At 39.8% G+C, this 17039-nt stretch overlaps 2 protein-coding genes across 12 annotated transcripts in view; one reads left to right on the forward strand and one right to left on the reverse strand.

The window, feature by feature from the left end:
* Positions 1-1083: 1083 nt before the first annotated feature.
* On the reverse strand, positions 1084-3818 carry LOC137134561 (protein SPMIP2). Its single transcript, XM_067519484.1, has 3 exons — positions 3755-3818; positions 2288-2517; positions 1084-2108 (listed from the first exon to the last, which is right to left on the reverse strand). The coding sequence occupies exons 1-3, from the start codon at positions 3816-3818 to the stop codon at positions 2052-2054; spliced, it is 351 nt and encodes a 116-aa protein (XP_067375585.1). The 3' UTR covers positions 1084-2051.
* Positions 3819-5361: 1543 nt separating this feature from the next.
* The window catches only part of rapgef2b (Rap guanine nucleotide exchange factor 2b), a 93336-nt gene continuing 81658 nt past the window's right edge, over positions 5362-17039 (forward strand). For 10 of the 11 annotated variants that reach the window (XM_067517999.1, XM_067517998.1, XM_067518002.1 and 7 more), the window contains exon 1: positions 5363-6064. In XM_067517999.1, coding sequence (XP_067374100.1) covers positions 5996-6064 — 69 coding nt within the window. In that variant the 5' untranslated portion in view covers positions 5363-5995. Of the gene's footprint in view, positions 6065-17039 lie in introns of all 11 variants that reach the window. The other variant, XM_067518000.1, reaches the window with a different exon arrangement.

Genomic DNA, 17039 nt, shown 5'->3' on the forward strand with positions numbered 1-17039 from the left:
TCAGGTGGCTAAACTGGGTGTGGTTGCATGGAACCACAAACATGAGCGTGATCTGTGATGCAGTGTCAAATGTTTGCCATGTTTGCATATCGCTGGGCACATTATCAAAGTTTACTTGGAAAACGTACTTTCTTTTAATCACAAAGTACGTATTTCCACATGCTAACTTTGTTGGGTCTCATGTTTCTCGGTTTTTTAATTGAAATATTGTATTTACTGGATACCTGAATATGATCCAGTGCTATTTAATCAATCCAGTACTATGTTAGAATAATATGTTTCTTTTTGTGTTATACAGAATACAGCACAAACATTTTCTAACCCGTGAAAATGTTGCTCACATCAGAAGTGCTCACTGTGTTCTTATCCCCTCGACAGACGTACAATATTAATTCCTCTATTGTTATGTGTTTTTGTATTGCGGCTGCTGGCTGAGCATCAGTAGAAAAGGCTGTTTTTCTTGCTTCTAGGAAACGGGTCATTCCACACTTCTGGGCAGTTGTGAGATAATAACAAACCATTTCCACAAATGTGCCAGGCTGTTAGCTGCAATAACCAACCCTGCACTCACGTGTGAAAACCTCCTGGACAGGGAACACTCGTCCAATTCAATCTGCCTCATAAATCTCAAAATGTGTCACCCTGCCTAGTCTCTGCATGCTTGTCTGTCTGTTCACTATCCCGTTTTATTCTGTCACAATGTCAATGTAGTTTTCCCTGATTTATTTTGTCTTGATTGTTAATGTGTCCCAATATGTCATTGCTGGCATTAGTTTCTTCTTTATAGACTTAAGACTGTGTGGGTTAACATGGTCTACACTACACTTTGGGGCTTTGGATGGTTTTCTTGCCTTTGTTATTTAATGGGTAACAGATTGGCTAACACTGAGGCAGTGACTTAGATGAATGTACAACATCTGCAACAAGAATAAATGTCAATAACCTCAGAGTCTTGCTCCCATGAGACTGTAATTCTCATTAGAAACCAGAAAACAAAGTAACTGAATAAATGAAAACTAGGGAACAATGAAAATGAGCAACATAAAATGTGTCACTGAGGTATTGAACCAGCATGCTGACAGATTCATAATGTCTCTGAGACTCACAGCTACTCCTGCAATTACACATAATGTCTGTGTCAAAGCTAATTCTGTTTTTAGAAGTTGGAAAACTTTCAGGCAAAAGAGAAGGTGAGTTTAGCCCACACGAACATTAGCCTAATGTAACAGTTAGATGAATAATTTTGTGACTCCTATAGAAAACACTGTTTTCACAGGTTGGTTGGAGGTTAGTCAAATTATTCTTCAGTAGATGATCTTTTGACCACAGTATAAACCACAGCATTATCCCTTCCTGTTTTGATAATAGTAGTGCAGTGGTTGCATGTTCAAATGAGGGGACTGTCAAGGCTTTAGCAACTGATTACATCATTTACAAATATTTCAGTGGCCTATTGTGCCTTTCAAGTATCTGCATTTAGTGCTGCTTTAGGTTTCCCTAAATCTGTGGTTGCTGTTCCTGAATGCCTGCCACAAGTGGGACAACCTTTTACCAAGCGATTGACACTGGAGGAAAGGTCAGCTTGTTGCTTATTTGTATCCTTCTGTTTATATGAATCTGATGGTAAAGTCACGGGGAAAAGAGAAAGCTAAACAGAGCCACCAATTTCCATTCAGCATCTCTTCCATCGAGAAAACTTGATGTATGAGTTTCTTTAGTATACGGGTATTTACTGTTAAAGCTTGTTGAGGAAGTAATGTTGTTGATTGTAATTTGCAATATTTAAGCGCAGAGCATTTGGTAATGTTAGTATGTTTGTCGGCAGTGCAATTTTATCCATGTCTCTCTGGCTGATTTAGTGTCTAGAGCTGTATGTTCCCGCAAATGTGGAAGTGTTGCATTATGAATGGGTAAGCAGATAACCCACAATGTGGTCACTCAACACTGTGCAAACCTGAGATGTTCTCACTTATCCCTCAGACACAGCACATGAGTGTAACACAATCCTGTACAATGGAAACAAAAGACATTCAGCATGTGCAGACTTACTATTAGTTCTGAAACCTGTGAGCCACTTTGTCCTCCAGCGCTGTCCATATCTCTGTTTTCTGTTAATAAGATAAAGAACTGAGTAGTTTAATTATAGCTGCTGTACTTGAAAGGCTGTTCCGGCATAACATCTTAAGCTATTTCTCAAAGTCATGCTCAGCATAACTTTGTGGCACCTTACCTGAAGGGTGATGCTTCTACATACTCATTTGCATAAGCTGCACACAGTGAGTTTTACCTTGATTTGCATATTGCTGAGCAGCGTCCCACTGTTCAACAGCTGGTTATACCGCCAGCCCCAGCCAACCTCACCCACGTGGCTCTTCCTGGGCATGGGAAGGGGGGCCTGAGGTGCAGCTCGGAACAAGTAACTGAGGTCACCAGTGGCCTCAGGTGATGAGGCACCCACACCGATGTGCTGGCTGAAATAATTTAATCTTGGCCTGTAGTCTCCAATTCCATCTGGACCTTGTTTAAAAAAAATCAAGTGATAAAAAATTCAGGCCGCGATAAAATATAACCCTAATCTTTAAAATCCAGATTGTTTGGACATGTGTGTATAATATTTTCTTGGCATGAAATACATTTTAATATGTAATGGTGATGCAATATTAACAGCAAACATTGAGGAAAACAGAAAATATTATCAATATGAGTAAAGTCAGTAAATACAGTAAATAGAGGCTGTTGTAATGAATACAACAGAACTGAAAGAAACTTAAAAAGTTGGAAACTGTTGATGCAGGGTTTGACATTTTAAAAGATGAATGTATTTCAGAGCGTGCGTTCTCTTCAGTGTTACTTTTTGAATGTATTGACTGTGACTGCCTGAGAATTAACAGTAATGATATCCTCATCTTTATTATCATTCGCACTTCCGTGTTCCGTGCTTATTTGGCGCCCAACTACTTCGGCATACCTTTAGCTTGAAACACCGTTAAAACTGCACAACGTTGAGCTACACAGCTTTTTAATATCTTTTGTACTTTTTAAGATTTTTATACTTTTCAAAATTGATGACATCATCAATGACATAATTGCCTTTATCCCCTTTTAAGTTTTTAAGGGTAACTAGCCTGGAAGTTTGCCTAAACGATATACGTATATGGAAGCAACAATTCAGCAAAAACAGTTGAGCTTTTTGCAGCTTTGCTTGGAAAGTCTTTTCAGCTCCTCGGATGTATTCAAGAGTTCCCTGTGAAATTGCAAAACACAGACAAAACACAATAATAACAGATATTTATTTATATTTTGTATTTCATTGTGATATTTTTGCACATAGCAATGTAGATAGTCTAATGCAAAAGTACTGAACGAAAACTAATCTACATCAGCATGTTCTAATGCACAAAGAATGAGATATTGTAGAACTTCACCCTGACATGCATTAGTACTGAAAGGCAGATATAAAAATATGTCAGCTTGCTTCTAGCCCAGGTTACAGTGCCATCAAGTGTCCAGTCTCACTAAGACGTATATTTACTTAGACACTGTATAATTATTGCACATTGCTTTAATGTCCTTAGCATCATCTGACATGTCTGACAAAATATACATTTACACAAATTAGCTATATTGTTAGTGATAACAGTAAGTTCATATTGCAGCTACAAAAACAGCGACATTGCTTTAATTTAAATTGCAGCATTTAGTAATTGCACCCCATTGAATGACATAAGAGCAGTAGGCTACATTCTTCTCCCACCTGTAAAAAGGATCCTTTGTCCATGCTGGTGTCCCTCTGCAGCTTTTGCTTTGTTCTGCGTCATTATTACTGCTACTATGTTTGGATCTGTTGAAGGTTAGAAACACTCATATAATGAGCACCCTTAGGTGACAACTTGAGCCCAGCTGTGTGCTCTGCTCTGTCCGTGGGGTTATGGTTGGTTGTCATGCAACCACTGGTTGTCATGGCATCAGTGGTTGTGGCCTAGTCTGATCCTAAAAGCTGGAGATGTTTCTGCCACTGGAGCATGTCGATTTACTATCCAACATTATCCAGCAACACATTATAAAAAAATTAACATAGAAGCAGAAATCTATTTTTTTAATTGTAATGATTGAGGAACATTTTAGTATTCCTATTTTTTCCCTGCATATTCTTTTTAACATCTTCATCAGTTGTTTTGTGTTGTATATTTCCCTATTATTTATTTTAATATATATACTATAGGTACACAGGTATATAGTAGTATCGGTAGATTAAAAATATTTGCACATAACCACTACTCTAAGCTATTGTATTCTACAGGCTTATGCGTAGTTTTTTTTAATGACGCCTTTTATATGTATTATTTTTGTAGTGTTTAGTTAGGTTTGCCTATCTGGGTAAGTTTTCTAGTTTATTGACACACCATTGAGAAACCTTTGCATCTGTAGCGCACAACAACACAATAATAATAATAATAATTAATAAATTTCGTTGCATTATTAGCCACAGTCTGCCTATAATACTAGAACATTACACAGTTTACCTTATTCCATCTTACCCCGATTTCCACCAAAGACAACACATGAATGTCTCTGTATTTCCCCACAGAATCACTAGGTGCCACCAACGCCCCACTTTTCCTGATCACACCTAGTCTCTCTGAGTCGTTCTTTTTTCTTTTTTGTTAAATGGACTCGCCCATGAGTCGCCTCTTGTGCCCAAATCTCTGTCAAGTCAAACATAGATAACCACGGCGAGAAAGGAAAGGCGATGATTTCTGCTTCAAAATAAGAGTGTGATTGCTCCGCCCACAAACAGGTTCACCATTAGGGCAACAATATCATTCAAGCTGAAATTCAGCACAAATCTGGAACGAACTAAAACCAACTCTTAATGTTCTTGCGCTGTATTAAAGTGCATACTGGGCAAGCTCATTATAAATCACGCAATCTCTTGTGCAATCACTGTTCATCCCTGGATTTAACCGACTTTTCATTGGGTGAAAATAATTATCTGACGCCTGTTCCACGACACCTGGGCTTGTTGCACTAATATGTGCATAATTCATACTGTTCAGGCTAATGTACGTTTCTATTTAGTAATTTGGCAGATGTCTTTATCCGAGGCGATTTTTGTCTTTATCCAGGCCCAATGGCATTTGCATTTCGGTTAGGTCCCTTTACATTATCGCGCCCTTTATGTGTACGATCAATGCAAAATATACTGCGAGGAAACAACAAATCAACATTTACATGAATTCACCACAAATCTCTCGCCCTATTGTTTCTTTGTATTCACACCGAACAGGTTTCTCGGCGGGAAGTTTATTTTGAAAATAAAGACGCAGGAAGTGCTATATGAAATCTTCAGCGGATGACGGTGGTGTGTCAGTCACCATGGTGGCACACAACAGAGCCCAGCGGCGGCGGGTCTATCTCCACTTTTAGCCTCCTTAAAAATGCTAATATCATGATTTCTCTCAGTGAGCGCACCCGGGGCTGCCTGCTATCATGGACACAAGGCTGTTGCTGACCGGATAAGTGTTAGCATTTAGCGCACTTTTTTCGTCTGGTACCTCCTACACGGGATTTCTTTTCGTCGCTAGCAGAATGCTGAAGAGACAAGAAACGGCTTTGATGAACGCTGGCTTCAATAAGGGGACATTTTTCATCATAAGAGAATAGTTATACGAGATCGTTTCGGCCGCGCATTTTATTTTTTATTTTCTTGCTACAAGTTTCCTCTCGGCGGGGACCGGTGTTGGCAGCCGGTTTCGGCTCGGGCAACAAGAGACACGGACGCCGCGAGGAGACTGCACGGGTGTGTGGCTCCAGTCGTGGCCTGGCCCCGGGCACTCCCAGCTTATCCGCTCGCGTCGGAACACAGGCGACGAGAACAAAAACAAGACAACAAGGAGGGGGACTGCTGTTCAAGAAGTCCGTACTTCTGGATTTTTACAACCCCCTTTTCTAGAATAAGGGATCCAGTGTTCTACAGACGGCGTCTTCCAAAACAATGGCGTCTTATGTGGATAACAGCTTTCGGCAGGCTGTGATGATGAACCCGGCTGAAAGGACGCAACAGGTCAGATTAAATGATTTATTGTGTTCAACTTCGAAAGAAAGAAAGCCCCGTTTCCATTGTGTTTCGCCTCTCAAAATGCTACCTCGTAGCATCGCAGCATCCACATCTCATGTAGCGTCCTTAAAGCGCAACAGCGTTTCTCTTTGCAACTGTTGCCATTCAGCCTGTTCCAGTGTGAACCTATAGCCACATCCCGCTAAGCCCTTTATCAGCGGAGATAATCAAGGCCACTTAACAGTACGGGAGCTGCAGCCATGCTGGGAATCTAACCTAGCTCACACACCATCCGTTTGGGCGTCTTGTTTTTTTTTTTTTGTACATGTGGGAATCGGGCATTTTGCAATGGTTGTGTTGCGTGCGGCCCAAGCTTCGCCTTTTGAAAGAAACCTCTACAAGGATGAGCACATGAGGGGCAGGGAATCGGTCGAATCCCAACCCTAGCCAGCAGCCCGGGCTAGCTTACCGCAAACAAACGCTGGGCCACTATACAATTTCTAAACGTGCTTCTGACCTGAGCTCCTTGTTGTAGTTGAATACTTAGTTGGATTCTCCGTTGCCTAGAAGACCTAATCGCTTCTGAAGCTTAGTGTAGCTACGGTGCTATATCACTGAAGTATCTGATAAAAGCCGGACAGTTTCCTCCTGGAAGTGTGAGTTCTGGTTGGATGGTTGCAGATAATGCAAATCGTGTGGGCGAAATACACCCATTAAATCCAGTTCGACTCCGTAGATGGGACTTATTTTGTTTGCACACAGTCAGCGCTGCACAAATGGATGCTGCTTACACACAACTGACAATCACTGGGCCACTACGCAAACCAGTCGGCTTCAGTTAGTGGCACAGCCATCTGCTTATCTGTCTGCCATTGAGGAAAGAGTTACATTGTCATTGACAACTTGTTATCTGGCCTAAGCAATAAATCTGACCATGAAGGAGCATAATTTCATTGGCATCAGTGACCGCAATGGTAATCTATGACATAATCAAGCGTTTTATACTTGGGTTAAAGGAAATGATTCTGTCATTTGAAACTAATTTTTGTCAGTGAAATGAATAAAAATTTAATTAGAGCCCATACTACATGTTTATGAAATACCTCAAATGGGTTTTTTGTATCATTAGCCGCATAAAATGTAAACCAATTAAATTAACTATAATATACAAAAGAAAGTCAGTCAAAATGATTCAAACAGACCGTTTAGATTTATTCTGTAAAAATAACGACATCTTCAGGCCTACATTGTCTTGCTGACTTTAAAGTATGATATCTGAAGTCAGAATGCCATTTACTGACGTTTTCCCAATCTACCAAGAATATGAAGGGATAAATTAAATATTTGGAATTTCTGAACTGGAAAATTGGTCTGAATAAAAGAGGCTGAGGCTTGGATAAATTATGTCACGCTGGGGAACGAAAATAATGACTGGAATGATGGTCACTTAACACTCTGGAGCCGTGGCACGAACCCGTGCTGTGTCAATATACAAACATTTGATTCTGGAGTCAAAGTAGAATAAACCATTCTACTTTTTTTAGAATAGACTTTGTTTAAAAATCATCTGGTCAGACGGGAAAAGTGTGATGTCAATGGGATTCGGAGTCTGTAGGAAAAACTTTTTTTTTTTTCACTGAAATAAAGCACTATTCAGGGTATTAAATATCATGTGACTGTCTTCTGTTCATGTTTTTTCTTTTTCAATAGCTGCACCTTTGCTGGTGTTCCTTTCAGGTGTTCAGGGAGTGTGACACAGTTTATCCTAATGGCGTTGGCAGGGCCTCTTTGTCAGGATTAGCTCACGGTTAGAGGAATCTGTCTTTATCGCTGAGGACTGACCGCATTGGGATTTGACCCTCTGCCTCACCCTGTTGTCACATGACAGGTTAAGTAACAGACCACCTAATGGCTAGTGTTCACACTGGTCCCGTCAGTTTCTTGTCAGTTTCGTTTGCTCAATTTTGTGTTGCAAATGAAAGTGTATTGAATTTGTGACAGTGATCTAAGTCACAGCCTGATGCTCCGTGGAGCACAGAAGAGAGGAGGAGGAGGACAACACAGCTTTTCTGGAAAGCACTGCTGCACATTATTGCAGTTGTCATGTAACTTAAAACAAGATTACATGACATGGCTATTTGATCTGTTATTGCCTTTGCATGACAATTTCAGTAATGTATTGGGGGGGTAGTGGTACCCCATTAAATGAAACCGAAGTGTTACTCAAACATAAAATGTTTGAAGTTGTAATTTTTCATTTACCTGATTTACCAGTGATTCCTTTCCCAATTATCAGGCTACACATTTCACTCCTAATTACCCAAATTCCCCTTAAAATTGCTGCTGTTGTTGACGTTAACCTTAAATAAGGTTGTATGTTTAATTTTATACAGACCCAATTAACTATGGCTTCATAGGGTTTTATGTTAGAAGACCTTCCTTGACTGCTCTTTGGGGGTCGGTAACTTCAGATATGCAGTTCTCTTTGATGATTGGCCTGTGTTCATCTTTATCTACACAGTGAGGTAGTGGTAACTTCCCTAGAGTGAGTGTTCACCATTAAGTGAGAACATCAGGTTTTCTTTTTGAACGTTGTATCCAGTGTTTGTCAGGTCATTGGTCATGGGTATCAAATATGTCTTTAGCGTTTCAAAACCTTGGCTTGAACTCTGAGATATAGGTGTTTTTATAAAGTCATCGATTCAGAATGTCAAAACCCAAGCTTTAGTAGAAGGGGAAGCTACAGCAGATGAGATGTGATGGGCCATTTTCATATAATGGATTTACCTGAAATGTAAATTTTGATAAAGTGTCCATCTCTTTATATAGTCACTTAGTCAGGAGTTGCCAAAGTACGAGATCCGAGACTACACCAACTAATCGTGAAAGTGAAATCACGTTATGTACCAGGAACAAAAACTACTGTGCACCTGACTCTTGATGGATCACATGGATGGCATACTTCTGCTTTCGCTTGTGTCTATTCTCAGCAAGTGGCTGGACTGAGGTTAAACGCTTTATCCTCTTGTTTAGCCAGGTGGCAAAGCTAAAGGCCACAAACAAGTCTCCTCCACTGTCATGGCCCTTCCATAGCCAGAAGGACAAGGTGCCTTCTTTACAGCTTCCACACTTTCTGGACATAGACAGGAGATGCCTGCATGGACGTAAGGAAGAAAACAAATGCGTTTGGGCTTTTAGTAGGCAAACAGAAGGTTCATCATGTACCAAACTAAAACAAAATATTTGGCATGCAAGCATAGCAGGATTGTGCCCTGCTAATTGGTCGAAAAACTAGTAAAGCAGTTAGGTTTTTAAATTATTTAAGGGAGAACAATGTTTAATTTCAGATGAGCTTACAAATACAAAGCCTATTAGTTTCTGCTGATTTACACAGTAAATTGCAAACCGTTTTATAATTGCGAGCAAAAATGGACTATTCATTGATTTCAAATGTAATTATTGACAGTAAACTTGATAAAGATTATGGATTCAGCCTAGTCCTAACAAATTAAAGTGTGGCTAATAATTAACCTATACCGGAACATTTGCTTTAGGTTTTAAAATTGGCCAATGCTGCTGTGTTTCTCAGCATCCTGTCCAATACAAGCACCAGGAAAAGGGAAGGCGTCAGGATGCTTTTTGAACTCAAGCAGGAAGAAGGTCTTGACAACCGAATCCCTTTCCCCCTCAAATCTGTTTTTATGCTCTGGACTTGGGTGTTGTTTTGTGACTGCCTTGCTGTTTTTGACAGCGTATCAGAAGAATGTGATCATCTATTTCAAATCTTTTTACTATCTCTATTAGTCTATTTTAAAATGCACCCTTTTTCTCCAGTAGTCATGTGTAGTTTTCCCAGGTAACACAGGGTTTGCTAATTCTCCAAAGCTCTCAGCTGTAAATGTAGGAACCCGTTTCCTTGGCCTTTACTTGCGTTGGACAGCACTAACCCTGTAGTGATGTCACATGTTATTCTTGTGTTGAAAGTGGAGGCAGAGCACAGGCTACGATGGTTACTCACACCGCGGCCACAGTGATATATTCCCCCCTAGCTTAAATACAGGGGTTGATTTCAGGAAGGAAAGAAAGAAACAAATGCACCACACAATGCCCACACAGAAGGCCAGCAAAGCCTCTGATTGGCTCATGGGAATCATGGTTCAAAATCCTTGTCAGCATTGCTATTATATTGTAATGGCAATAAAATATAATCCACACTTCTGGTCAGTGCTCTCATAAAAGCTATCGATTATTGCATTAAAAGCATTTATTTCTTGGAGTTACGACTCTACTGGGGGAACTGATTAAATGACTTCATCCCGAGTTAATCATATGGAATACACCAGGATGTTTGTGTAAAATCTAACTATACAGCCGCAAACAGCGCAGTTTATGTTTGACTGCACCAGATGACAGTATGCTAAACACACAGTGACTTTTACCCCACAAAAAAATCAATTAATACTAGTGGAGCAGAGAACCAACCTAAAGCTCTTTAGTGTTGGACAGTAGTATTTCTGCTACTTGTGGTTGTAGTAGTTTAGCTTTATTTATTCATGGCCAGGTACATATTTACTTTTAAAAGTATAGTAAAATCAGCTCCTTTAAAAAATGTCTCATATCAATCAGGGATGATATTGCGTTCCAAGTGTCACCGTAAGGAAAGTTTTTGTTGCCTTCTTCTTTTGAATCGGAGCGTGATCCTCTGTGCACAAGTCAGTCGTTTTTCCCAATTTGCTAGGCTTGGTTGATCTCTGGCGACAACATGGCAACAAGATGCGATTTGTGTCTGCATTTCATTCTGGTCCACTGAGGCTACTGAGACTCCTTTGCTGGAGCCTGTCTTTGTATTATTGATGAGTGGCGATCCAGAAAGGACCAACTGATGATTTTTAAGATGGTAGCAAAATACAAGCTTGCATCAAATATATATCTGATACTAGTACTCTCTACTTTTTAAGGATGAAATCGTGCTTACCCGGGGATGCACATAAACGTCGACACTGAGAGAAGAGTGTTGTAGGTAATCATAGGTTGCAAAGACTCAAAAGAGGCCCCAACCTTTCCTTAAATCTGATCAGCAGCTTATTGATTTACATTACAAAGTGAGGAGGCGGCACTGAAACAAAAAAGAAAAGAAACAGACTGGTAGATGAGCAGCTAGCAGATAGTTATAAAATATGAACAAACCTTGCATGTTTTTTTTTTTCTTCTGCTCTCCATTTACCAGTTTAGTGTAGTGATTTGTTTATAACGGTAACTTCCTGCTTTCGATTTTATTCTAGTTTTGTAAAAGCAATACTGTCCCTGTGTAAAGAAGTGCAATACACATCTGCTAATGTCTCCCAACCTAACTTGCATACATTCGAGTATTTGCAGAATGCAGGAGCATTATTCTTGGTGTGTGTGTGTGTGTGTGTGTGTGTGTGTGTGTGTGTGTAGGTACCTTAAGGTCAGGGATTAATGTATACAGTTTTTAGTACCAAGGAAAGTTTTGACAGTGTTTAAAGTAGATTCTTCCTTAGGAGGTACATGTGAAAACAATGTGTTCATTTTGCAGAGCCTGCAAAAGTATATTTGATATGCCTCAGATATTATTGTTTCTTTTGCAACAATAGAAGTCAAGAGGAAGTCAAAGTAACAATTTCTAAAATGTTTACAGAGAGACCCCATGCTGGTTTCTGAGTTACTTACTCTGCATTCATATCTTCAGAATTTTTATATTCTGGTCTTGAATGCTGGCTTACTGAGGGCTTACTCCAGTTCATTCACACAGTGGGTGCTGTCATCTGGTTGGTTGTGAATATCTGTCTTTATTACTTTGCAAGACAATCTTTGCCTTTGTTTATTTTAGTTTGGATACCGGCCTGAATTTATAGTTCTTTGTTTTGACAATTTATTTTATCACCATAGACTGGGGCTGTGTGTCAGGGCCACACTGTACATTTGTAATGAATCACACACCATAAAATCAAAGGCATGTTTTAGTTCCTTGTGTTCACATTGCTAGAGATATTTTTAAAGTGAACAGTTCTGGAGTTAAGGCTCCAGAAATTCCAGTGGCCTTTACAGCAAAAGGCAGTTGACCTCAGTGCCACTGGGCAACCACAATCTTTACATAACTTAGCTTGAGACCCACTTGGCTGCTTGGAGAGCTTAAAGAATCAACCAAAGCCTGACATACAACATTAACATGACTGCTATTAAATAATGTTTCTTGCTGTGGTTGTCTTCAAGAGCCTCATTTCTAAATGAGATTTTGGAAATTCCAGCCTTTGGAAAACATTACACCTACAGTACAGACAAGATTAATAGAATAAGTGAAACATATTCTGTTGCCAAACTCAGCAGGCGGCCCCTAAATCCTTGACCCGACAATCTTTATTGCACATTGAATTCTACAGAGTTGAAGCTAATTAGATATGATTTTAAAGTGGTAATGGTTGTAATACCACCAGTTCAAACTACCATGCTTCTTTAAGCAAGTTTGGCACTTAGCCTCAGTTCCTCGGAACACAGGCTCATTCGGATGCATAATCTGCTGTATAATCCCTCCCTCTTGGAGAACTGCTCAGACATGACGTGGATCAGATGCAGAGCTGATTAATTTGTGTGATTAGGGAGCTCTAAACCCCGGCATACAGGTTCTCCGTGTAGCTAATACTTGTTTACAGTGTTTATAATAATGGAACCTAAACATAGGTGGTGTTGCATGAGCAGGGTCAAGATCAGGGCAACTTATTTGGAAAGGCTCCACAAAAACAAAACAAATTATGCTATTGCCTGCGGATTTTAATTTGTAGAATAATGTATTGCAGGGCTGCAAATTCTTACAGCTTTCCAACATAATTTGCTTCTACGATCCTCAATAATTAGGAGGGAAAACATAAGCTCTAATGCTCATGTTTTGCACAGTTTTTTTTTTTCTCACATTATTTATTGGCCAGTACATGACTGATATCCGTGTACTTCAAACAGCATTTTTTATACCATTTTAAACATATTGTGCAGACTTGGAGTTGTTTTTCTTCAGCAGAAAAAAATAAATGGCACCTTATGTTTCCATCCTGCCACTTCGTTGTGGAGCCACATCCAGCTTCATTAGCATAATAAAATTTTTTGTCTGTCCACTTGTAGGAACCAAGAGTCATTTTCAGTCAGTTTCAACACTATGCCTGCAGTGAATTGCTCACCTGCTTAGATTTTAGCATTTTTACATATTTGTCAGTTACAGGCTGGTTATGTCTCACTGCCTTGGAATCTTTAACAAACTCTCTGGCAAATGTAATCTACTTGTATGTATCCTCTGTTGTAAAAATCCTTGTTAAAATAATTTAGTGAATTTATTCTAAGGATGGGTACTTAACAGTCTTTGGTTTATCCTGGTGAGTGTAAGTAACTGGGAGGACTGACTAAAAAAGAGAAAGTAAATCTATGGAATGATGGAAGAATAGGACAGTGATGAGATGTGTGTGTGTCAGCCTCATTTATAAGCCAAAAAGCTAAGTTGACACTTTTTTGTGAAGAGCTTCTCACCAATGTCGCCCTCTGCTCTTGAGTCATTACACCCTTTGGTGGATGTGCCTTTGATACTTATGTGGTCTGTCACGCCTTGTGAAAACTGTGCTTTATTAACAGCTGTGATGGTGATGGACAGGTGATTAGGTGGCATGTGAGCTAAGAGAGGTGATTCATAAGCATAAGCGAAAACAGCTGTCTGTGCTTATCGATGCTGTTGTCAGAAGTGAAAAATGCTGCAGCAGCAGACCTTGAGTTTAGCCACTGGGGATACAAGTGGACAGCCTAAAAACAAAACAAAGAAAGGAGGAGGGGGAAGGCCCCTCCCAACATTGTTTTCCCCATTTAAACATTAGTGATTAGAAATACTGTTGTTCCACTTCCTGTGTGCAGTGGACTGGGTTGGTATATGATATTTGTCATGCTGAAACCTTATCTTTGTAATTGGTCCCTGAGGGTTCGTCTAACCTGTGGTTGGTCACGTTTTTAACTCTGCAGCGCTCTGTCTCTCTGTTGCCCACCAGGGAAAATGTCCATTCATTACCAAGGCCTCCACATAATCTGATTCTAAATGTAGTGTTTGACAGTTTGTCCCTGCTTCCTGCTTTTAGGGAGAAGGGGGGATAATTATCTTAGCTTGCAGCTGAACCACAGATTACATTCTCTTTCTAATGGCTCTGAGTCCAGACCGCTTGGGTGCCAGTTGAGACCAGCTAGCTTGTGTGTGCACAAACTTCTAAATATCTTCCCTCTGGCACATGTTTGGAGAAATGTATATCGCTGTAATAGAACATTCCCTTGCAGTTGACATTAATTGCATTGTAATATCCATTTCTTGTAGTTTTTTTTTTGTAACTGCTGTGATTTCAGTTACAGCTGCACATTAAATGGGATTAGCTCATCTTCTTCTCAGACTTGGACCAGGCTAATTGACACTTGACTCTCTTGACCTCATACATTGCCAAATGCTTTCCCATATGGCCCTATATTTCCTTCGTACTTAAACCCCTCTGGTAGAGAGCAAACTCTTTTTATTAATCATTCTTGCCACTATTGGTATGCAGATCTTCTTATGTATTACAAAGCATTGACGTAGCAAAGACAAAGTATGAAAAACAGTCTTACATAATGCCAAAGTAGCAGTTTTTCTGTAAGGCTTATGCTGGCAAAATCTCCTTGAAAGCACCATTATATGATTGAATAATGTGTTTAGTTCCTCTGTTCTGTTTGTGAGCCAACATTCACAGGAAAAGGCTGAACATTACACTGAAAGGAAAAGATTGTTAAGAAAAGGGGTGTTAATGTGAACTGCACAACCAAACACAATAGGCAGCAGTCAGTCACAGTAATAAACTAGTCCTAAAATGTCAGTCAAACTCTCAGAACTGTGGTGGTCATCAGGCCAGTCGGTGCATTTTAGGAGGTGCATCGTGCATCCTGTTAATGCTATTCTGTGACAAGTGAATAGTCAGCATAGCTCATCAAAAAGTCACTCAATGCTGTGCTAGTTGAAAAGTCGACTTGATGACAAAGTCTTTAGAAAATAAGTTAATAGAGTAATGCTTGTCTGAGAACAGATATCTTTCACCTGAAGATGGATCTTGTGACTTAAAATAACTTTTGATTTTTCAATTAAATCGAAGTTTCCCATTAATTTCTGGCGTGTATGAAGATCCTACATTAGTTTTTTTTATTAAAGCCATCCACTGATACAGTGTCAAACAAGCATCCCAGGGTTTCATGGTGAGCTGAGAAACACTGAGTAAGGTTTATAGGTCCTTGTTTGCATTTGCTTTGAAAGCTAATTTGTCGCTGAATCATTTATGGAATATTAGGAGAGAGTTTGAATAACATGAATGTCAGTGGTTGCTTGAGACTTTGATGAATTGCATTAATAGATGCTATCTGAAAAGATTACTTGGGTTACTACAATGTGACCATGTTCATTCTACCGTGCGATAGGATATGTTTATCTCTGCAAGTACTTGGGTTCTCTAATTGTTGAGAAATATGTGACTCACATTGGAGCAGTATTCTCATCCGATACAAACAGGCAGTGCAACAAAAGTAAAGGTCTGAGTGCCTGTGGCTATGTCAATATTAGGCTAAATAAAGACAGTATTTGATTATAATTGGAGGGAAAGATGCGGGCCATTCATGCAGGCTTTCCTATAGGCTTGGGTGCTTTGGGTCTAGCATGTGGACCAACACAATGACTCCCTGTTACAACCAGCTTCAGCTTGTCAAAAGTAGTTACAGTCACTTCAGTTACATTGACACTGCACTGGAAATAGCTGTTTTAGCTCAATTGTACTAATAGCAGTTGCACACATGCCAAGCAGACTTAAACAAAGGCTTGTGTTATAGCCCAGTACCACACGAGTACTAGTTTACCTACCCATTCATATTCACCATCATGCACACACTCTCAGACTGATGGTAGAACTGCTGTGCAGCTTGCCTGCACTCATGGGAGCAACTACATTTGGGGTTTTGTGTCTTGCTCAAAGACACTTCCACATGTGACAGGAGGAGCCAGGAATCGAACCTGCAACCATGAGATTGGTGGTCAATTGCTCTACCTCCTGAACTACAATAACCACAAAGTATATAGAAAACAAACTAGACTAAAAAAAAAAACTAAAAAGGGAAACATACAAACAATATTTTCTCTATTCTGTTTTGGGATTTTAACTTAGTTGCAGAGGAAAGAGGAAACTAACTTGTCATTGAAGTGCTGAAAGATCACAGTGGTTCACCATGTTTCTTTTGTAAAACATCCTCAGGATATAGGCTGAAAGCCCCTTCCCTCTTGAGCTTAGGCCTATTTTAGTCTGAGTCAAGTGAAAGGGTTTGGGTGGTATAAGACAACTTTGTAAACAGGAAACGTTTAGAGCGAAACTGCAATGCTATACAGAAGAAATGTATGGTCAATTGCTAAGTACGGCAACTCTTGACCCTGAGCAGGCCTGAAAGTGATGTATCCAAGTGTTTTTTTTTCCACCAGCTTTTGAAAACAATGCTCATTGTGTCTTTACAGTGTGACAATCACAGCATTTGAGATAAAATGGGGAATAAGTCACACCTAACACGGGCAGGCGCTAGTTAGACCCTGTTCCATTGTGATGGCAAAGCATGAAAGAGCATAGATGACAATGCCATGGCTCCTTGCTCAGAGGGAACATGCTGTTCATGTGCTGATAGTCCAGCAGCCTGGAAACACTCTAAACATGGGACCACTGGCACTGCCATGGTCATTTTAAAAGTAAATTTAGGAATTGATGCACCCGATTACCAAATTTAAAGCAGTAAGTCTTTTAATTTAACTCTTCATTTCCCTTGTTTCCGAATTGTGGTAGTCTTTCTGTTTGTTACTATGACATACTGTTTATTGCAGGTAGTGAATGTGCAATGTAGTATGACTGTATTTTATGAAGAACTTGCAGCAATGAATAATTCAGTAGTA

This window comes from Channa argus, chromosome 10, assembly GCF_033026475.1.
Source record: "Channa argus isolate prfri chromosome 10, Channa argus male v1.0, whole genome shotgun sequence".
NCBI classification, from domain to species: domain Eukaryota; kingdom Metazoa; phylum Chordata; class Actinopteri; order Anabantiformes; family Channidae; genus Channa; species Channa argus.